At 40.8% G+C, this 23226-nt stretch overlaps 1 protein-coding gene across 1 annotated transcript; it reads right to left on the bottom strand.

Annotated features, from left to right (window-relative positions):
- Positions 1–1178: 1178 nt before the first annotated feature.
- Positions 1179–22931, bottom strand: LOC118843940 (zinc finger protein 420-like). The gene is made up of 7 exons (XM_036751738.1): positions 22862–22931; positions 21308–21433; positions 12276–12402; positions 10955–11050; positions 6701–6961; positions 4185–6532; positions 1179–4041 (listed from the first exon to the last, which is right to left on the bottom strand). The coding sequence occupies exons 2-7, from the start codon at positions 21353–21355 to the stop codon at positions 3610–3612; spliced, it is 3312 nt and encodes a 1103-aa protein (XP_036607633.1). The 5' UTR covers positions 21356–21433; positions 22862–22931; the 3' UTR covers positions 1179–3609.
- Between the last annotated feature and the right edge of the window lie 295 nt (positions 22932–23226).

Here is a 23226-nt window from a genome sequence, read left to right as displayed (position 1 = left end):
AAGAAATATTTAAAAATCAGGGAAGTGGAAAAATTCTGAGGCCGTGAGTCTGATGGCTCAGCCTCTGAGAAAAATTTACCCGAAAACTTTTTGTTCTTTCTTCTGGTTCTGGTTTAAAGATTTGCTCAGTAAGAACAAGGTCATAATGACCTGTTTTTCTCTACTGTAAAGAATGGAGAGGGTCTCCCCCTCCCCTTATCCTATTCTCCTTCTTTAGATTTATAGATGTCACCTCAGTTGTAGTCATTAACTAAGGGAATGGGAATTGGGAGTTTCCGTGCCTCAATTTCCCAGTTCTTTGTCTAGCTTTCATGGTCAGATTGTAAACCCACCTCCCAGCCAATGGTGAGAAGGGACAGAGGTGGGTGGGAATTCCCTTGTGTTAGGTATAATTATGGGTGCTTTGCTCGTCGTAAAGCGCCTCCTTTGCTGTTTCTGTGCTAGCAGAGGATGCCCAGTTCTCGAGAATTGAATAAAATTTATTTCTGTTCCCATCCTGAGATGGCTCCTTATTAATTTTTAATTGGTGAGGGTCTTACATCCCACACAGAATGTTGAAAACTGAAAAAAAAAATAAATTTATATTTGAAAGGAGCGTAAATGCCATTGGGACAGCACAATCTTCTTTTCTATTTGAATCCCCAGGCCTTAACACGGTGCCTGGCACAAATTAGGGGCTGAATAAACATTTATTGACCAGCAATTCCCCAAAATCTTATCTGAGGATTTTGCTTTTGCTCTAACAGTTCACCATGACCTAGACTTCACCAACTTTTTAACTCTTCTTAAACCTCACTTCCTGTTACCTACCCTTGGATCCAGTGACACTGGTGTCCTTGTTATGCCAGAAAGAAGAAACTCCATCTCTAGGCTCAGGGCATTTTCCCTGGCTCTCCAAAATGGCTGGAATTCTCTGCCTCTTCCTTTTGGGCTTCCAGGTTCCTTCAAGTCTCTATCAAAATCCCACCTGCTGTTGTGTAGGAAGCCTTTTTCAATTCCTCTTCATCCTAGCTCCTTCCTTCTTTTAATCATATCCTGTATGCCAGTTTTTAGCTTACATGTACGTTTGTGTGCTTGTTGTTTTATTAGCAAGGCAATATTCACAACACTGATGGTGACCATGAATATGCAATCATAGTTCTGAATCACAAAATATAAAAGGCTCTCCATATAGAAGGCAGAACCAAGCCAGTATTTATTCAGATACCAGAAAACCCAATCCCACAACCAGTAAATCCAATTCCTCATAGCACCAAAGAAGTTAGCGTACATTATCACAGCAGGGAGCCAATTGATATCTCTGGCCCCTACTGGGGCCTTCCCAAAAAACACTCACAAATCCTAGCTGACTCCTTGCCTGTGATCCTCTCCTCCCATAGTTCTAACTCACTATGAGCATTTCCTGCTACAACCTTTCAGTTCCATTTCAGCCAGCTCCTCCCACCACATGTGACTGAGGCTTCCTGGGACATAAGCAGGTCACATGGGCCTATTAATGGGTGGGAAAGATATTTAAATTTACATTACCATTATTTTAGCCCCAAGATATTTCTTATCCATTACAGAGGTCAAGAGGAGTTTTGGGTTAATTGGTGTCAACAGAACTTTACAACAATATAACAAGGATAACACAAAATAATACATAAATCAATTATCACCATTCTCCCCTCAAACGAATGGGGTTCAAAATCCTGGGTTAATTAGTGGGCAAAGGTCTCATACTCCATGGCTTCTTCCTGCTGAAATTGGGCATAGAGCTGTCCCTAGCTGAAGAGATCCAGCATCCCATTGAAGAGGTCAGTTCTTTAGCTGGCACCTGGAGCTTGGTTGAAGCCAGGTCCAGGGATGACACGTCACAGTTGTGGATATGCCAGGGGTGACATCCAGCTGAAGCAATCAGGCATCTGCAGGTGGATGGTACTAAGCCTGCAGGAAACATATCTAGCAAACACATTTAACAGAAAAAGAGCCAAAAAGAAACAAGGAGACTATCATAGCCTCATTTAAGGTAGAACACTTGAGTCAAGCATAGTACCTGCCTTTTCCAGGAAAAGGAGCACATTCATAAGTCTTCTCTCTACTATGAATCCTTGATGTAAACAAAGGGATGATCTCTGGCTGCAAACCTTCCCAACTCACTCCACATAGGGCTGTGAGAGAGTATTAAAGTTAGGGAAAGTTAGGTTTCCACAGAAGAGTTAATTAAGTTCCACAGAATAATTAATGAAGTGTCAGCTTGAATAAAGAAGGGAATAAAAATTGACTAAGGTAGATGGACCCAACCAATGATAGAACAGATAATGGCTTTCTGAAAACCAAAGATTCAGGATGTTAGGAAAACTGGTCTAAACCGGCCAGATAATGATCAGGGTTCAGGAGAAAACTGGGTGAAATGGCTACCAAGCATGCTTAATTGGCTAATTGAATGTTACCTTATACACCCACAGGGAGGAGTTTTCCACCATGTTTGAACATGGGACAAATGATGAGGGGAGGGAAACATGCTTACATCTATCAAGGAGAGAACATGTGAAGAGGTATATCAGGAAGAGTGAAGTGGACCAATCTGCTCTTTGAGGGGAGGTACTCAGTTGATGGTGTATCAATCTTCATCAGTCTAACACTATAAAGCTGATCTCATTTTTGTAAGCAGTAGTCCCTCTTCCTAAAGAAGGGCAGAGTCCGCTCCTGGCCAGGAACATTTACAATTCCTTTGGATTCCTCAATAACAACAAATTGTCCTTGATACCAGAATTTCAATATCAAGTGTATTTCTAACACGGCTTGTTCATAAGATGAAATTTCTGATGTCTAACAAGCTCTATAGTGCATCTGCATGTCTTCTCACATTCATTATAGGAATATGATTTCTATCATGTGAATTCTGATGGGAAATAAAGGATGACTTCAGCCTGAACACTTTCCATATTGATGATATTACAGAGATATGTCTTCTAGAATGGATGCTCTAATGTGAAATTATTTCTCTCATATTAATAGCCAATTATTGAATTAGGATTAAGCTTTTTCCTACTTTCCACTTCCTCATTCAGAAATCAGACCCTATAGGTGATTCTGCCAACCTTTGCAAGGTAAGGATAATAACGAGATGAAATCTTGGACAAGACTTGGCCAACTGGGAAAGTTTAGATCTGACCAAAAGGTAAAGAGATTTTAGTCTAGGTGAATTCAGGCCCATTGTGTTTTAGTCAGACAAGTCTGAGGGAAAATGGATTCCCCTCAGGTCTACATTGCACTAGGCAAGGTTGATCTGGATAGAGACAAGTCTCTCTGTCCAAGATGGAGTCATGACTCATATGCCCCAGTCACTCAGCAGAGTAAGTCCAGCTCTCATTATAATACTCATTCTCATTAAGTTTTAATCAATCAGAATTGTTTTATGCCTGCTGGTTACACCCATTTATCTAAGGGCATATAAGTGCTGAGAGGCCTCCATGATTCATCTTCAGTTTACAGGAGATACCTAAACAATCATTCTTTTGTTAATTATTCACTAGCAATAATTAATTAAATCCAGAAATTATGTCTCTTGGGCTTTGCTTGCATCAGATTTCTATAACAAAGTGAGAGTCTACATAAAAGGTTTTATCATATTAGGTTTCTCTCCAGTGTGGATTTTCCAATGTAGAGGAAGATTGGAGTTCTGTGTGAAAGCCATTCCACATTGATTCCATTCATAAGGTTTCTCCAGAGCATGGATTCTCTGATGTAGGGCAAGTTTGGAGTTCCCTCTGAAAGCCTTTCCACATTGATCACATTCACAAATTTCTTTCTATGGTGGATTCTCTGATGTGCAGCAAGTTGGGAGGTGATTCTGAAAGCCTTTCCATACTGATTATGTGCATGAGGTTTCTCTCCAGTGCGGATTCTCTGATGTGCAGCAAGACTATAGCTTAAATTGAAAGCTTTTCTGCATTGATGACACTCATAAGGTTTCTCTCCAATGTGGATTCTCTGATGTACAGCAAGATTGGAGCTCTGTGTGAAAGCCTTTCCACATTGATTACTTTCATAAGGTTTCTCCCCAGGGTGGTTTCTCTGATGTACAATACTACAGCTGAAACTGAAAGTCTTTCCACTTTGATTACATTAATAAGGTTTCTCTTCAGTGTGGATTCTCTCATGTAAGGCAAGACTATACCTTAAATTGAAAGCCTTTCCACCTGATTACATTCATAAAGTTTCTCTCCAGTGCGGATTCTCTGATGTATAGCAAGAGTGGAGGTCTGTGTAAAACTCTTTCCACATTGATTACTTTCATAAGGCTTCTCCCCAGTGTGGACTCTCTGATGTGCAGTAAGTTTGGAGTTGATTCTGAAAGCCTTTCCACATTGATTACATTCATAAGGTTTCTCACCAGTGTGGATTCTCTGATGCACAGTAAGACTAGAGTTGGAACTGAGAGCCTTTCCACATTGATTACATACATACGGTTTCTCTCCATTGTGGATTCTCTGATGTGCAGCAAGATTGGAGCTAGAATAGAAAGCCTTTCCACATCGATTACATACATAAGGTTTCTCCCCAGTGTGGATTCTCTGGTGTGCAGCAAGATTGCATCTCTGTGTGAAAGCCTTTCCACATTGACTACATTCATAAGGTTTCTCCCCAGTGTGGATTCTCTGATGTGTAGCAAGACTGGAACTCTCTGTGAAACCCTTTCCACACTGATTACATTCAAAAGGCTTCTCCCCATTGTGGATTCTCTTATGTGCAGCAAGGTGGGAGTTTATTCTGAAAGCCTTTCCACATTGATCACATTCATAAAGTTTCTTTCTAGTGTGGATTCTCCGATGTGCAGCAAGATTGGAGTTGATTCTGAAAGACTTTCCACATTGATTGCATTCATAAGGTTTCTCTCCAGTGTGGATTCTCTGATGTGCAGCAAGATTGGAGCTCTGTGTGAAAGCCTTTCCACATTGACTGCATACATAAGGTTTCTCCCCAGTGTGGATTCTTTGATGTGCAGCAAGACTCGAGCTCTCTGTGAAAGCCTTTCCACACTGATTACATTCATAAGGTTTCTCCCCATTGTGGATTCTCTGATGTAGGGCAAGTTTGGAGTTCTCTTTGAAAGCCCTTCCACATTGATCACATTCATAAAGTTTCTTTCTAGTGTGGATTCTCTGATGTGCAGCAAGTTGGGCATTGATTCTGAAAGTCTTTCCACATTGAATACATTCATATGGTTTCTCTCCAGTGTGGATTCTCTGATGTACAGCAAGACTGGAGCTCTGCGTGAAATCCTTTCCACACTGATTGCATTCATAAGGTTTCTCCCCAGTATGGATTCTCTGATGTTCAGCAAGTTTGGAACTCTGTGTAAAAGCCTTTCTACATTGATTACATTCATAAGGTTTCTCCCCAGTGTGGATTCTCTGATGTACAGTAAGACTAGAGTTTTTTGTAAAAGCCTTTCCACATTGATTACATTCATAAGGTCTCTCCCCAGTGTGGATTCTCTGATGTGCAGCAAGACTAGAGCTCTGTGTGAAAGCCTTTCGACATTGATTACATTCATGAAGTTTCTCCCCATTGTGGATTCTCTGATGTAGGGCAAGTCTGGAGTTCTCTCTGAAAGCCTTTCCACATTGATCACATTCATAAAGTTTCGTTCTAGTGTGAATTCTCTGATGTGCAGCAAGTTTAGAGTTGATTCGGAAAGCCTTTCCACACTGACTACATTCATAAGGTTTCTCTCCAGTGTGGATTCTCTGATGTGCAGCAAGTTTGGAGTTGATTCGGAAAGCCTTTCCACATTGATTACATTCATAAGGTTTCTCCCCAGTGTGGATTCTCTGATGTGCAGCAAGTTTGGAGCTCTGTGTGAAAGCCTTTCCACACTGACTACATTCATAAGGTTTCACCCCAGTGTGGATTCTCTGATGTACAGTAAGACTAGAGTTTTTTGTGAAAGTCTTTCCACATTGATTACATACATAAGGTTTCACCCCAGTGTGGATTCTCTGATGTGCAGCAAGACTGGAGCTCTCTGTGAAAGCCTTTCCACATTGATTGCATTCATAAGGTTTCTCCCCATTGTGAACTCTCTGATGTAGGGCAAATTTGGAGTTCTCTCTGAAAGCCTTTCCACATTGATCACATTCATAAAGTTTCTTTTTACTGTGGATTCTCTGGTGTGCAGCAAGGTGGGAGTTTATTCTGAAAGCCTTTCCACATTGATTACATTCATAAGGTTTCTCTCCAGTATGGATTCTCTGATGTGCAGCAAGTTTGGACCTCTCTGCAAAAGCCTTTCCACATTGATTACATTTGTAAGGTTTCTCCCCAGTGTGGATTCTCTGATGTGCAGTAAGTTTGGAGCTCTGTGTAAAAGCCTTTCCACATTGATTACATTCAAAAGGTTTCTCCCCAGTGTGGATTCTCTGATGTACAGTAAGACTAGAGTTTTTTGTGAAAGTCTTTCCACACTGATTACACTCATAAGGTTTCTCCCTAGTGTGGATTCTCTGATGTTGAGTAAGTTTGGAGCTCTGTGTGAATGCCTTTCTGTATTTACCATATTCATCAGGTTTCTCTCCAGGGCGGATGCTCTGATGTACACCAAGACTAGAGCTGCAGCTCCAGGAATTTCCACTCTGATTACATTCATAAGGTTTCTTGTCACTGTGAATACTGTGATGAAAAATGAAGGATGAGTGTTCACTAAAAGTTTCAGCACATTCATGACACTTAAGTGGTTTCTCTCCAGTATGAGTTTTTTGATGGCAAATCAGGGATGACTGCTGACTCATGTCTTTCCCACAATGATGACAATCATAAGGTTTCTCTCTTGTGTGGATTCTGTGAAAAACAGCACAGATTTTTCTCCCAGTAAAGTCACAGGGAACATCACACATGAAGCTTTCTTTGTGAGTTTCTTTCACAGAAATCCTTAGCTTTTCAGTAGTCTCTCTTATTTCAGGTCCAATCTCTCCTTCTACAAGAAAATAACAGTAAGAAATACATACAGAGACACATGTACACATATGTAATTATAATCCTTTCCCTCCACTGCAAGAAACTAAACTAATCTATATCCTACTTCCCCAGGTGAAAAGAAAAGTCTTCAAAGTGAAATGGACAGAATTAATCATTTGAAAGTGCCATTAGCTCACATCTGCAAGATAACTTGACTTACAAAGAGCTTCACACACAATCATATAAGATCCTCAGAAACACCTGTGACACTGACAGACCCAGTATTTTCATTACATTCTCAAGTCAGGCCATGAGCCTAAATTAGAATGGCTGAGTGACCTGACCAATAACCCTGCTGCTGAAACTAGACCTCCAACCATGCAAGTGGGGATGTTCTGTCCATGGAACTAGATGGTCTTTCTCTATTGCACTCACTTTTGCTCTGCTTTTTTTTTTTAAGAAAAAAGAAATTTTACTTTTGCATTTTCAACTTTTCTCTCCCTTTCTTTGAATCTTCCTATTCCTTGACACACAAAAATGTTGAAATTAGTCCAATTGATAACCCTACAATGGGGCTTTATTTTGAAGGGATAAGAAGAGTCCATCAATGTGATAAACTTCACTGTTTCCTTATTTTTAAGAAATTCCCATGGCAACCTACAACTCTGAACCACCACCACCCTGATCAGTCAGCAGCCATGAATTGGGGCAAAGCTTCCACCAGCAAGAATAGTAAAACTCACTGAAGACTTATACTGAGCTTTTATTACCAATAAAATATTTTTAAATTAAAATATGTACCTTTTAAAAACAAAATAGTGTTGTGCTTGTAATAGACAATAGTACATTGAAAACATGACTTTTATAGGCACTGAAAAACCAAAAAATCAGGTAACTCGCCTGACTGCAATATTCACTTTACCGCAGAACTCTGGAACTGAACCTGCAATATCTTTGTGTACCTGAAATTTTTCTCATTCTTGTTTTGATTTCCTCCCTAATTCTATTCTCCTTCTTAAACTATTACTAGCTTCACTCCTTGAGTTCCCTTATATTCCACTGTATCACACTGAACTAGAGGGCTTTCCACTCCAAAACACTCTGCTTTCACTGGATCAGCTAAGATCAAGGTTCCTGATCTGCTGCTTCTTCTCAACCATCCCCATGTTTGTATGCCAGTTTGGGAACTCCTTAACAGCAGGGACTGGCTTTTCCCTCCTTAAAGCCTGGTGAGGGGCCTAGAAAACTGGAAGTGCTTAATCCATGTTTACTAACTGACTGACTGAGCCCAAGGGTGACAGCAGGCCCTAGTTTCTACCTCTGGTCTGTCTTATTTGGCAAAATGCAGGTTCTGGCCTCAGCCCTGTTTCTGTCTCTTTCATGCACCTTATCTCCTATTTGAGTGATCTTGGTCTGGTTCTAACACTGATGGGACCTAACCAGACCCACAGTGAAGATCCCAGAGACTTCTTTTTAGGTTCCTGAAGCATCCCATACTATGAAACACCTGGGAATTTCTACTTCCCACTTCCCCAAACTCAGAGTGCCTGTCAACTCAATGAATCTGGCCAACAATTCTCCAAGAATGGGCCAAAGATCGAGCCTCAGAGATCAAGGGAGGGACACAAGGTGATGGATTTATGTAAAGCACAGCCTTGAATTAATTCTAAGTAAGGCAACACCCTTTGCTAGTCCTTAGATGCTGCTGAATGGACAGAGAGAAAAACACAAATCCAGGCTGCCTGGCTCCACTACAAATTTAGGCTCTGTAATTTCAGGGTGGACTTCACTGCGGCAAGGCTATCCTTTGACATCTCCCTGACTCCCTTGGGTAGCTAGGTGGTGGGTGGAGAGAGTACTGATTAGGAAGACTCAAGTTTAAATCCAGCCTCACACACTCACTAGCTTTGATACTCTGCCCAACTCACTCAGGCCTCTTGGCCTTGGTTTCCTCATCTGTAAAATGAGCCTGAAAAGGAAATGGCATATCACTCCAGTATCTTGGCCTAGAAAACCCCCAATGGGATCATGAAGTGTCAGAAATGACTGAAAGCCACATAACTGACTCCCCATCTCATTCACCACAGCAGCTTTTCCAATTCTTTTCATTCTTTCCACACAGTCCCTCACTACTTGCTCCCACTGTCCACCTCTGACTCACCTTCTCAGAAGAGAAATGTGCCTTCTATTTTTTTGTTGAAAAAATTAGATACATATCAAGAGCTATATTATCCTCATCTTCCATACACTAAGTGCCACTTTTTTCCTTTTTGACACCACTAGCAGATGAAATGGTCCTCTTTCTGCTAGCGAAAGCAAACTCCTTTCCATGTGTAACACATCGCATTCCAGAACATCATCTTCCTCATGATGCTGCCTCTCCAGCATCCCCTTTTTCACTACTTTCTAGCCTCTCCCACACTAATGACTCCTTCCCTACTGCCACAAATAAAACCATTTCTCTCTAATCCTCAAAATATGGTCACTTGATCCAATCAACCCAAGAAATATTTTCCAATATCTTTCTTCCATTTCTTGGCTAAACAGCTGGAAATGCCCAGTTACAACTGGTGTCTCCACCTCCTTTCCTCTGACTTCTCTGAAATTCTCTGCCATCTAGCTCCCAACTTCATTGTTCAGCTGAAATTCCTCTCTCCAAAACTGCCAAAAATCTCAAACCTGGCTAAATCAACTGGCCATTTCTTCATTCTCGTCCTTCTTGCCTTCTCTCCAGCCTTTAACAGTCCATCACCCCCACCCCATCTCTCTCTCTCTCTTAGTGACACTCCTCTCATTGTTTCCCAAACCAAACTTATTCTCTTTCCCCCAACCTTGCCATCTTCCTACTTTCCTAATGCTCTCCAAGGCATCTTCCCCACAGTCCAGGCTCCCAAATGAGGTGTCATGCACTCCTCACTGACTCTCTCACACACTTCTGACCCATATTCAATCTGCTGCAAAGTCCTATGGTTCATCACAGGTAACATCTCTCCCATACACCCCTTCTCTCCAATGCTACCACTATCTTGGCTCAGGCCCCAAACACCTCACCCCTAAGGTACTGCAAGAACGTGTTGCTTGCTCCAATTGCCTCAAGTCTCCCCTCAGTCCAGGCATTCCTCCACCCACTTATCAAAGGTCATCTTCTTAGTTCTTGACTGACTATCTTAACATGTCCTCAACAACCTCTTGAGTCTTCCTAGGAAGAGGATCAAATATAAAATATTCTCTAGGTCTATTAATCACCTATGCCTTCTTTACCTACCCCTCTCCTACTCTTTAATTTTCTTTTACCTCATATCCCCACCAAACTTTCTAAAACCCAGTGATATGGGCCTCCTTTCTTTTATGTGAACAGGGAGGACACTCTACCTCCTGACTCTATGTGCTTTCCTAGAATGCGTTTCCTAGAATGCTCACCCTGGCTTCCCTGAAGCCCCAGCTAGAGCCTACCCTCCACAATAAGCCTTTCCAGTTCTCCTTCACTTTAATGCCTTCACTCTCCCAATGAGTTCCAATTTGTCTCATCCATAACAAGTTTCTACATTGTTGTTGGAATGTCCTCTGCCCCAAAAGTCTGAACTCCAGGAGAGCTGGTGTGTTTCTTGTACCTCTTTACATCTCTGGGGTATAAGAGAAGGTCTGGCACATGGCAGAAACCTAATGTTCACTGACTTGAAAAAAGTCTAAGAAAGAGCCCACATTGAAAGCCTAACCCCATTTTGAACTCTGAGGAAAGTTCCATTCCCCCAAATTCCAAATAATGACTTTTTCTAGGATCATAGATTTATCACTGGGAGAGAACTTAATTGCCATGGTGTCCAACTTCCTTATTTTACAGAAGACGAAATTATGACTGATTGGGTAAAGTTTAGTGACCTGTCGATAGACCAAATGCTAAAAGTGTCTGAAAAAGAATTCCAAGGCAGGTCTTCCTGCCCCCAAATGTAGCATTGCTTTGCCACAACACCAAGAATCACAGCTCTCATATACCTGCTTTGACCTCACTCACCTGGACAGGAGCTTCTCAGGGCTTCTTGTTCCAGAATCCATGGTACTTCCCTTTCCTCCAAATAAGAAATCAAATATTCTCTGGGAACTGGAAGCCCTGAACAAGGGGAATCAGGGATGAGCATGGAGAAAAACTTGGAAAACAGTGTACATATAAAGCTACTCCACTTTGAGATTCACTCCTTTTTGATGAATCAGCTTTGGCTCCTGTCTCCTATCCAACTCCTCACTCCCTCAAACCTATAAAAACCTTGTCACTGTTCATTCAGTGAGTCATGGCCTCTTCTGGTGAGATTCTCCTGTTGGGCAACTCAATGAAGCTTAGTCAAATTCTGATTCTTGGACAGTCTGTTACTCCTGCCATTGATAGGGGCATGCAAACAAGGAGCACAGGATGGTTCCCAGAAATCCTTAAATGTGGTTTCCATAGCATTTATTTTACGGAGCATTGGCAAGATGTGGTAGAGAAGATCATGGAGTGAATTTGGAATCAGGAAATGTGGTCTTGGTGCACCTTCTTGATAGGAGGATGGACTTATTGCAGTGTCTCCATTATTTAGAATTTAGAGGCAGCTGGTAGTACAATGGAGGAAGCCCTGGGCCTGGAGTCTGGAATGCCAGGGTTTAGACCTTTTACTAGCAGTGTGCCTCTGGGAAAGTCACAACCTCTGTTTGCTTCAGTTTCCTCAAATGTCAAAAGGGGATGATAATATCATCTGATAACATAACATTGTAAAGAAAGCACAACAGGTGGTGAACAGCAGGTGAACAGAAAGGCTTATTCCCTTCCTTTCCCACCATCTGTGCTGGAATGTGGAGACAAAGGAAAGGATGATTAAGGACAAATGTGTCATACTAGGCATAACTAGGCACTGTGAGCTACAAATTGATGCTTCTCAAAAAGAAGGCTATCCGAAATACTTGGCACTTCACAAAGAGGTTGGGGTTGCAAAGAAAGGCCCCCAGAGCAGTTCTCAGAGATTTGGCAGACAAAATTCAGGTCCAGGGAAAGGTTGGACTAAATAATCCATGGAATTAATTCTACATCTGAGATGCTCCAACACTGATCTGGCCTTTGAATTCAAGCTACCTAGAATTGACAAGAAGCAGCTTCAGGAGCAACAAAAAACCATGTTATTATCACACAATGTACTGACCTATTATAGGAAAACCAGGCATCAGGAGGATCCTGTCTCTTGTATACAGGAGACCAGCACTTTTCCCTTCCTAGTAACTGATAAATGCTCCAAAGCCAGTACACTGAGGAATAAAGATATTCCCTTTGATAGCAGACTCTGAGTGGCCAGGGGAAATGTCCTTACCCAAGGAGAGCAGGTTACAGCCATTCTCCAGCATGACCTCCTTGTACAATTCCTTTTGAGGATGGTCTAAGAGGCCCCACTCCTCTGGGGTGAAGTCTACAGCCACATCCTGGAATGTCACCAACTCCTAAACCAGCAAGAATCACAAGATTTAGACCTGAAAAAGGCTCTAGAATTCACGTAGTCTAACCCTTATCAAGTGAGAGGAGGAAACCGAAGCACAGAAAAGGGATTTACCTAAAAAGTCATATCCTTGTTTAGTATCAGAGTCAACACTTAAAACCATTGTCATTAAGAGTTCAATGAAATATTGGGAAAGTATTTGATATGATCAGTTGGAATAAAGCTGAGGAATGCCTTACTATGAAATGCGTCTCTCTGTGGCACCTGGGACAAAGTGTGTGCTTTTTCTAAGGAAGAAGAATCTCTGGAGGAGAAAGAGAGATGATATGAAATTTCTTCCTCATCAGAACTGATAAAAGCAAGATGGTATAAATAAAATTCTGTGAATTTTGTGTGAAGCTGGCAAGGACAGTGTATTCTGGGGGATAGGAGGTGGTGGAATGTTTGATTATTGAAAAGAGAGGAAAGAAAAAGAAAAGATCTAGTTAATTTCCTGAGAGCCTGAAACAGTCTTATCTAGATAAAACATGAAAAGTATTCATAAGACACACTAATTACAATCTGGACTGAACTGAGGGAGATGAGATTACCAGTCAAGTGAAGGAGAGTTATCTGTTACTACATTGACAGTCTGAGGCTACTCTGGGTATAACATGTCACGGTGAAAATATCTTACGCCTTCCCTTTATGATTGCTATCATTTGTCAATAACATTTTATTTTTATATTTAGTTACATAGTTGTTTTTCTGGTTCTTTGTGCTCAAAGTAGACCAATATGACATCACTATGTCAGGGTTAAAGTACGTGTCTGAAGGCTCTACCACAGGTTGGTAACAGATAGTCCATGTGAACAGTTCGGGTGGAGATGGCTCTGAATTTGTACATCTCACCATTCTTTTTTTTTTTTTTTTTGAAGGGAGGAAGGCAGGGCAATTGGGGTTAAGTGACTTGCCCAGGGTCACACAGCTAGTGTCTGAGGCGGGATTTTGAACTCAGGTCCTCCTGACTCCAAGGCCAGTGCTCTACTCACTGCGCCACCTAGCTGCCCCTATCTCACCATTCTTTTGAGATACAGAACTTCTTCTCTGCTAGCATAACACAGCATCTTCTTTTATGTGGGCAAGCTATGCTGGGTGGTCCTTTGCCAATGTCTCCCATGACTCAAAATTGATTACGAAATACTTCAGAAAGAAATTGGGAATGTCCTTGCATCACTTCTTCTAACCACCTTGTGAGTGCCTTCTTGGCATGTGTTCTCCATGAAACAGTCTTTTAGGCAACGAGACTTTTGGCATTTGAACAACATGCCCAGTCCATCAGAGTTGTGCTCTCTGCAGTAGAATGTGTATGCTTGACAATTTAACTTGAGGAAGGACCTCAGTGTCCAGCATCTTATCTTGCCAGATGATGTTCAGAATCTTCCAAAGAAAATTCAAATGGAAATTATTCAGTTCCCTGGCATGGCGCTAGTATACTCTTCAGCTTTCACAGTTATAAAACAATGAGGGCAGCACAATACCTCTGCAGACCTTCAGTTTGGTATACAGCCTAAAACTTCTTCTCTCCTGCACTTCCCACGGGAGCCTCTCAAACACAGAACTATCTTAGTCAAAGCAGGTGTCAAGTGGTAAAATTAGTTATCTGAAATGGAAAATAATCTGAGGAACAAAAATTTGCCAATAAACAATGATTCAAATGTAACAGTTGACAGGTTATCTTTAAGTAAGGAAGGTCAACTAATTTCTCAGTAATTTGTGATAAAGGTGTGATTTACATAGCTTGTTATTATGATAGAAGAGGAAGATAAAAATTTAATAATCTTAGGGAACATATTTTGAACATAATTCAATTGGACAAGGCAGGTCATCTGACTACTTATTCCTCCTGGATTCTCTTGAACCAGATTTATCCTGTGTCTATCAACCTGTCTGTCAAAGTGAGAATACCCCAGAAGTCCTTGATGAATTTTGCCACCAAAAGTATTGCTTTAAAGGAGCCTACAGTTTGAAGAAATACTGGAAAAGAGGAACTTGTGGTTTGTACATAGCACTCACATCCCATCCTCCAGCTGTCAGAAAGGGAAACCCAACCCTAGAAGATTACACTACTCAGTTTAGAGTTAACCTTTGGCTGAAGAAAAAATAAAAAGGAGCTTATCCACTAAGATAAGAAAGAAGAATTTAGAATTTTGTCAACCTCTTTACTCCAGCAGCCAGAAAGGGGAATTTAGCCTTAGAAGAGAGTCTTATAATCCTATGATTATTTTAGACCTACAAAGATATTTGTCTTACTATAATTTATCTGCTACTAAATGATAAAGTCTTATCAATCTGTGCATTCATTAAATCTGTAGGTAACCTCATCTCAGGAGAATATCTATGCTAGTTTGGCTTAGCTATTAGAGTTAGCTTTTCCCAAATAAGGGAACTTAATCCTACAATGAAACTAAAAATAAATCAAAGTAATTAAATACTAACTGATTTAAAGGTTATTTCTTTTTGCAACCTCATCACCTCTCTGTACATACCTGAAAATGTGCTGTCAAAGTAAGTGAAATTATTCAAGAGACTCAAAATATCCCCATTTGCTGTAACCAATGGCTGGTGTCATGCTGAATGGTGGAGAACCTATGTTATCTTTTCTTTTAATATTTTTTGAAAATATATTTTATTTTCCCACTCAATTACCTGTTAGTATTCTTAGTGTTTGTTGCTTTTAAAGTTTTGAGTTCCAAATTCTATCCCACCTCCTTCTATTCCCTCCCCCGAACTTAGACAGTAAGCAATAAGATATAGGTTATACATGTACAATCATGTAAAACATTTCTGTATTAGTTATTTTGTACAGAAAGACTTGAAAAAAAGAATGTAAGAAAGATGGCAAAAAATATAATACTCCAGTCTGTATGCAAACATATCAGTCCTTTCTCTGGAGGCAGACAGTATGATCTGTCACTATTCCTTTGGGATTTTCTTGGATCATTGTATTCCTGAGAATAGGTAAGTCATTCACAGTTCTTCAATGAACAATATTGCTGTTGCTGTATATAATGTTCTCCTAGTTCTGTTCCCTTCATTTTGCATCAGTTCAAGTAAATATTTCCAGATTTTTATGAAAGCATCCTCCTTATCATTTCTTATAGCACCATAATATTCCTTCACAATCATATACCACAGATTGTTTAGCCATTCTCCAATGGATGGGCATCTCTTCAATTGCCCATTGTTAGCCACCTCAAAAAGAGCTGCTATAAACATTTTTGTATAAATATGTCCTTTCCTCTTTATTTTGATATCTTTGGGCTATAAACTTAGCAATGGTATTGTTGGATCAAAGGGTACGCACAGTTTTATGGCCCTTTGAGCATAGTTCCAAATTGCTCTCTATAATGATTGCATCAGTTCATAACTCTACCAATAGTGCCTTAGTGTCCCACTTTTTCCACATCCCCTCCAAACTCCATAATTTTCCTTTTTTTTATCATATTAGCCAAACTGATAGGTATTAGTTGGTGCCTCAGAGTTGTTTTAATTTGCATTTCTCTAACCAATTGTGATTTAGAGCATTTTTTTCATGATTATAGCTTTGATTTCTTATTCTAAAAACTGCCTGTTCATATCCTTTGACCATTTATAAATCGGGGAATGACTTGTATTTTTGTAAATTAGATTCAGTTCCCTATATATTTAAGGAATGAAGCCTTTACAAGAGATACTTTTTTGGAAAAAAAAAAAAAGTTCTGCAGTTCTCTCCTTTTCATATAATTTTGATTCCATTGGTTTTGTTTGGGCTAAAAAAAAAACAGGATCAAAATTATGGATTTCATATTTTGTATTGTTCTCTATCATGTGTTTGGTCATAAATTTTTCCCTTATCCATAGATAGGACAGATAAATGATTCCATGCTCTCCTAATCTGATTATGGTATTACCCTTCTTTTGTGAATCATGCACCATTTGGACCTTATTGTGGCATAGAGTGTGAGATGCAGGTCTATAACTAGTTTCTGCTTTAATGTTTTCCAGTTTTCCCAGCAGTTTTTGTGAAATAATGAGTTTTTGTTCCATAAACTTGGATTGTTGGATTTTATCATAGACCAGATTCCTGGGGTAATTTAGTATAAGGTAATTTATATCTAATCTGTCCCACTGATCCATCACTTTATTTCTTAGCCAGTACCAGATTGTTTTGATAATTATGGCTTTATAACACAGTTTGAGATCTGATACGATTAGACTGCCTTCCTTCATTTTTTAAAAAAATCTGTTCCCTTGACATCCTTGTCCTTTCAGAAAACCTGTATTTTCTTGGTGTTGTTGTCAGGCCAAAATTAGCACAAGCATCAGAAAATCAATCCATATGCTGCTGTTTAGTCACACAGAAATAAGAGTAATTGTGAAGGGTTCCTTCATGCATTAAAAAAAGCAAATTTTAATTAATACAGGTTGTATTTCAGCTAATTCGTGAGAAAGATATTGACAATTTTCTCAAAGGACCTACACATAACTCTAGAACTCTGGAAACTTGGGAAGACAAAATTCAAGAGGATGGACCATATACAGAAGTGGTTGGCCAAATCTGAAAAATGCTTTGATACTTGGGAGCAGTCATCTATATTTCGAATCTGCTACATGCACAATGTGTGTTTCGCCAATGTGCTTGGAGTTTAATGGTCTTCCATTTCCATCATTAGGATATGATTCACTTTTTCAGAAGTTCAGATATTTGGCAACAATTCTCTATCATATTTACAAAATTGTCCTTTATTTTTTATCATTGTGATTTCTTTAAAACACCTGACTCATGGTCTATTTTTTAACATCTCACCTTTAACTTCCTTTTTTCTATTATTTTATTTTGAAACAAATAAGGTATTTATTGATCTTTGAGGTTCCCAAGAATTTATAATTCTTGTGCTTCACTGGGGTCTCTTGAGTCACTATTCTTCATTGTATAATATCATATTAGCTTTCGTTGCAGGAAGGCTGTCCTCTTATTGATTGAGAACTGATCTCTGATTCCTTAACTCACACCCAAGAAAAGGTATGCAAAATCTCTTTCCTTTGCAAGCCTCCCACATCCACCTCTCACCACCACAGGATGGGATTATAAACACCAAACCTTCATTTAAGGAGACAGCTCATTTCAGAAATCTCATTTCTCACCTGGATTAACATCTTTGGGACTTCTCTAAGCCTCTGACCTGGGGTACCTTTGCCTCACTCCACACCGTTTTCATCATTTTTTTTGTGTTGTCTTCCTCTGTTAGACTGTCAGGTCCTTGAGGCTAAGAGAGTTCTAAAAGTCATCAGGAGAAAGACTTTCAACTATAATGGAAAGGATAATGAAATATGAAAGACTACTCCAAACCGACTACAAATGAGGAGATAATGGAAGAACATGTTCCAGAAAGCAGTGAAGCTCAATGTGCAGGCCAGGGACATTTATCCTGCAAATATGAGCTTAGTGATGCAGGACAAAAAAAGTGGATATTCAATGATAAGAAAGAGTAAAATTTTTTAGAAAGAAAATCAGAATTGAAGACATTATTTGTTTCTTTGCACCCCATGAAACTTTTGCAAAAAATAACCAAGGACTAGGGCAGAAAAATATTGCAAGCAGATGTAAAAAGGCAGAAATTATGAATATATCCCTTATTCCATAATGAAGTAAGAATGGAAATTGGTTCAGGGTCAACAAAAGATTCAAACTCAAATGGAGACTTAAAGATATTTACACATGTAAGACTATCGTAATGAAATCATGGGGGCAGCATACACAGAATGTTGGGCCTGAAGTCAGGAAAATCTGAGTTCAAATACAGCCTCAGACCCTTACTAGCTGTGTGATCTTGGGGAGGTAAGTTAACTGTTAGCCTCAGTTTTTTCATCTGAAAAATGAGCTGGAGAAAGAAAAACCACTACAATACCTTTACTAAGAAAACCCCAAATGGGGTCACAAAGAGTTGGACATGACTGAACAACATCAATAATAATAACAACAAAATTATTGAGGAGAAACTTTACAGGGTTGAAGAAAATAACAAGATTCCTTTGGAAAAATAAAAGACCTACAATAATATCAAGGGGAATGATGAAAAGAAGTAAGGATATTGGAGGAAGAGCACTTCCACAAATCAAACTGTAGTATATAGCATTGGTCACCAAACCATGTAGTTCTAGTAAAAAAGAGGGAGAGAGAGGGGGAGAGGGGGAGAGAGAGAGAGAGAGAGAGAGAGAGAGAGAAATAGAGAATGGAGGGGGGGGGGGAAGATGAATGGAACAGATTAAACAAGGAAGATTCAGAATCATTAGGACTCAGTAACTCCATGTTTGATAAAGTGGAAAAAAGACTGCTTAGGGTAAAACTCCTTAGTTGGTTAAAAAAAAAACAAACTGCTGATAAAACCGGAAAGCAGTCAGGAAGGAAATTAGGTTTGTACCAACATCTTACACAATACTCTACAATACACTCTATATGGATGTGATTGTTGTTCAGTTGTTTCAGTCATGTCTGATCTTCAATGACCTCATTTGGTAATTACTTGGCAAAGAAATTATCAAAGAAAACAGACTTCATATCTTAAGAGTCAGAGGGTAAAACAGGAATTGAAAGAATCTACCAATCACCTCCTAAAAGAAATCCAATGTGAAAACTCCCAGGAATATTATAGCCAAATTCCAAAGCTCCCAGGTCAAGGAGAAAAGAGTACTAGCAGCTGGAAAGAAGCAATTCAAATGTCATGCAGCCACAGTCAGCCTAACACAAAAGTGAGTAGCTTTTAATTAAAAAAATCACAGGGTGTGGAATATAATATTCAGCAAGACAAAGGATTATAACTAAGTATCACATGCCCAGAAAAACTAAGCATAATCCTTCAGGGGAAAAAATAGACATTCAATAAATAGAGGATAATCAAGCATTACTGATGAAAAGATCAGAGTCGAAAAAATTTGATCTTCAAATACAAAACCCAAGAGAAACAGGAAAGAGAAAACAGAAGAGATTCAATAAGGTTAAATTGTTTATATTCCTACATCGGAAGTTAATACTTGTAACTCTTCAAACCTTTATGAACATTAGGGCAATTATAAAGAATATACATTGACAGTATACTTTTAATATGATGGGATTTTATTCAAGAAAACAAAATTAAGGAGTGAGAAAGAGAACTGCACTCCAAGAAGAAGGAAGGGAAAGGTAGAAGTCAGTGAATTATCTCACATAAAAGAGGCAAAGAAGAGCTATTGCAGCGAAAGGGAAGATGAAGGAAGTGGGAATGAAGGGCTTGAGCTTACCATATGCAGCAGGGGTTAGAAGAGAAAGGGAGGCAGAGAAATGTGGCCTCAAAATTTAGGAATAAAAAATGTTTTTATATGAAATTAGGGAAAAATGAAATACTATTTAAAAAAAGACTATTAACCAATGACAGCTAGGTGGCACAGAAGACAGACCACAAGGCCTGGAGTCAGGAGGATCTGAGTTCAAATTTAGTCTCAGATACTTACTAGCAATGTGACCCTATACAAGTCACTTCAACTGTTTGCCTCAGTTCCTCCTATGTAAAGTGCTTTGGAAAAACAAATAGCAAACCATTCCACTATCTCTGCCAAGAAAACCCCAATGTATCCCAAAGAGTCAGACACCACTGAAACAACTGAGAAAGAACAAAGAACCATTCCCCAATAGACGGTCAATAGATATAAACAAAAAATTCTCAGAAACAACAGCCAAGTATTCCCATATGAAAAAATGATCCAAACTACTAATTAGAGAAAAGTAAACCAAAACGACAGGGAAGCTTGATCTCATAGTCCACAAGATTGACAAAAATGACAAAAAACAGCTCCAGTCAATGTTGGAGGTGTTGTGGAAGATGGGTACGCTAATACATTGTTGATGGAGCTATGAAATGATAGAAAATCATGAAGATCTGAGTTCAAATCCAACCTGAGACAATGACTACTTATGTGATCCTGGTTGTTAAGTCATTGAATCCTGTTTGCTTCAGTCTCCTGAACTGTGAAACAAAGATAATAAAAACACCTACCATATAGGGCTGTTGTGAAGATGGTCAGAAGTGCATTTTGGGGAGAAAGTAATTCACTCCACTATATATTTGCCTTTGAGCCTAATGCCTCTTTGACAAGAACTGAGTGTTTCCTTCAGTTCCCCCCTTTCCACTATTTGAAAGGAAAACTTCCAGAACTTTGAATAGTTCCCCAAACTCAATCAGCCCTTTCCCTATATCCTCTCAAACAAGAGAAATACTAGACCCTCAATAAATGGTAATTAACCAATAGCTAAAGAAGGTACCTTTTTCTTTGGCCTAGTCCAAATAACTCTGATAAGGGCATTTAAACATGTGAATCTAACCCAGAAGCCAACTTAACTTGCTTTCTTGAATTGCCACATTTTCCAGAAACATTGGAGCACAGTATGCAAGAGGCCAGGAACACCCCAACGCTCCTTTCACCTTCACTGGCCCCTCAGTGGACCCTGAGAATCAAACCAGCTTCAATACAAGGGCCAGTCAGTGTGCACCAGACAGAGCTGTTTGTGCAACTCAGACCCTGGAGGATAAGCAGAGCGTCCTGTCTTCCAGGTCTGGCAGGGAGATCTTGGCCAAAGAGACAAATGGGGAGGGGAAGCAGTTCTATGTATAAAGGGAGGAGGGGAGCTAGTAGGAAAGACAAGACCCCAACAGAACAGAGAGGAATGAGTGAAGTGGTCTTCCTTGTGACAGGGAACATGAGGGAAAACTTACTACTGTTTTCAATTTCCTGCCTATTTTTGTAAAGAAACAATCCATAGGTAGGGGATTGCCAGCCTCACAGACAATGCTCTTGGTCTATGGAAATGCCCTTTTTATTGATGTTGGTGAAGTCTGTAGAAAGAGTGCACTCACCTGGGGTGGAGGTCTGCAGCTCCCAGGGGCCATTCCCTCTCTTTCCATGCTCCTTGCTTGATGCAGGCCTTGGTCTTCTACAGACTGAGCTGGGGAGGGAGAAGGAGCCCAGGGCAGGAGGCTGGCCTACAGAGATTTACAGAGGGTAAGGCCCTGCCCTCAGGTCGGAGAATAAAACCTAAAGCTGATACGGTGCTTGGGTTCCTGTGCTTGGACCCCAGTTTCAAAATCACATCTCTCCCTAGCCTCAAAACACATTCTCACAGTTTCTCTCCAGCTCAAGGACAGAATGCTCCAACAAAAACATTTATCTCTCTCCCTGATACAGTAGCCAGCTGCACCTATACAATATTTTAGTTTGAACCAGCTGTGTACTGGCTGAACTGGCCGTGTAGGGGGTCATAAAGATATTTAATACTCAGTGACCTGTTATACCTATCCTAGACCTAGACATGTGTATACTGCATTAAGTTTATCTTGTCTAACTAGACACTGAGGAAGGCAGCCTGGGTATTTCCCAGTCACCCCTGACCATTACTTGACTTAGTGACATTTCAGGCCCAAAACCACACCTTCATGGAGTCCCCCTCCCCCTGGGTTATTATTTCCCAGTGGACTCTGGGTAAAATGCCTTTGTGGTAGATGCTAAATGTGCTTTTTCCTTTAAGAACTAACCACTACTTAACCACTCCCTAATGCCCCCGCAAACAGCTAATCAGCATATTTGGCACATGTCTTACTACAATTTAACCTATATAATCTTCCCCTGGATCCCCTTTAAGACTGCAGGTTCCGTAAGCACTCCTGCTCACTGTAAAGCCTAACAACAAACTTTTGCCAACTTGACTTAAAGACAGTTTGTGTTAGAGAATTCATTCCAGGCGACCCTTCCCTGGGAACTTTACTCTCAGGATTCCTGAGGTGTCCCTGGGTTTGTCCCTCAGCACTTCTGGGGCCCAATGTGGGGCACAGTTTGAGGTCTCAAGCCTCGCCCAGGTCAAGGTAAGCTTCCCCTCCTCAAGCACCCTAGGCAAGGCTTGCAGGGACCATTGGATCGAGCCTCCAACAGGCTTCGGCCTAATTCCCCTTTTCTGGCAGGGACGCCTCGTTTTGGGGAACACGTTGCCACTTTCTCACTCCATCTTCCAGGACGCTGGTCGGGCGAATTAGACTCCAGGAGCTCTGGTGACTTAGCGGCAGAGTGCGTCAGTCCCCCTCTATCCCCGGGACTCTGCCCCTGGAGCTCTCTCAGACAAGTGGGAAAAAAAACTCGGTCTTCAGGACCTTGAGAAGAAGCGCCTTGTGTCCTTTTGCAACACTGCCTGGGTCCAGAACAACCAAAGGACCAGGGGAAATGGCCTGTGTGCGGCACTCTACATTATAATGCCATTTCACAGCTAAGGCTGTTTTCCCGCGGGGAAGGGAGACTGACAGAAGTTCCCTCCGTGCAAGCTTTTCTGTCCCTTTCCCACGACCCGGAGCTGCGGGAACAGTGTAGGGCGCTCTGAGTTGAATTTGCTGCAGCAAAGGCGGAATAAGACATCCCTGACTTACTTGACGATGCCCTTCTTTCAGGCCCACGGGCTTCAGCTCCTGGAGCTCCTACCCTCTCCGGTATCTCTCCAGCTCCTCCCTCAGCCTCTTCTCCCTCTGAGGTAAGGCCAGGAAGCTAGCCGGCTTCTATAGGATGACCCACCCCCTTACCCGCCGGCGCCGCCTGCCCATTGGTCCGCTTAACCTCCATTTCCAGGTGTCACTGCCAGGGACACTTCCGGACTCCATTTCCCAGCAGGCCGTGAGCCAACCGGATCTGGTGGTCGTTTGTCACCTAGACTTCCGCAGCCGGACTCAGTTTCCCAGAATCCCTCGCTCCCCACTGCTTCCTCTACTAAGCAGGGCTTCTCTAATTTCCTCAATGC

This window comes from Trichosurus vulpecula, chromosome 3 (assembly GCF_011100635.1).
Source record: "Trichosurus vulpecula isolate mTriVul1 chromosome 3, mTriVul1.pri, whole genome shotgun sequence".
NCBI lineage: Eukaryota > Metazoa > Chordata > Mammalia > Diprotodontia > Phalangeridae > Trichosurus > Trichosurus vulpecula.
This window is presented reverse-complemented; position numbering and strand designations above follow the sequence as displayed.

What these genes read in the sequence shown, in the direction of transcription:
- LOC118843940 (XM_036751738.1), bottom strand. Translation starts at nt 21,355, where the DNA reads ATGGAAAGAGAGGGAATGGCCCCTGGGAGCTGCAGACCTCCACCCCAG. An exon ending in CCTGAGAAGCTCCTGTCCAG is followed by an intron (nt 6,962 to 10,954) that starts GTGAGTGAGGTC and finishes ATTTTCTTGTAG; the next exon opens with AAGGAGAGATTGGACCTGAA. An exon ending in ACTTAAGTGTCATGAATGTG is followed by an intron (nt 6,533 to 6,700) that starts CTGAAACTTTTA and finishes ATGGTAAATACA; the next exon opens with GAAAGGCATTCACACAGAGC.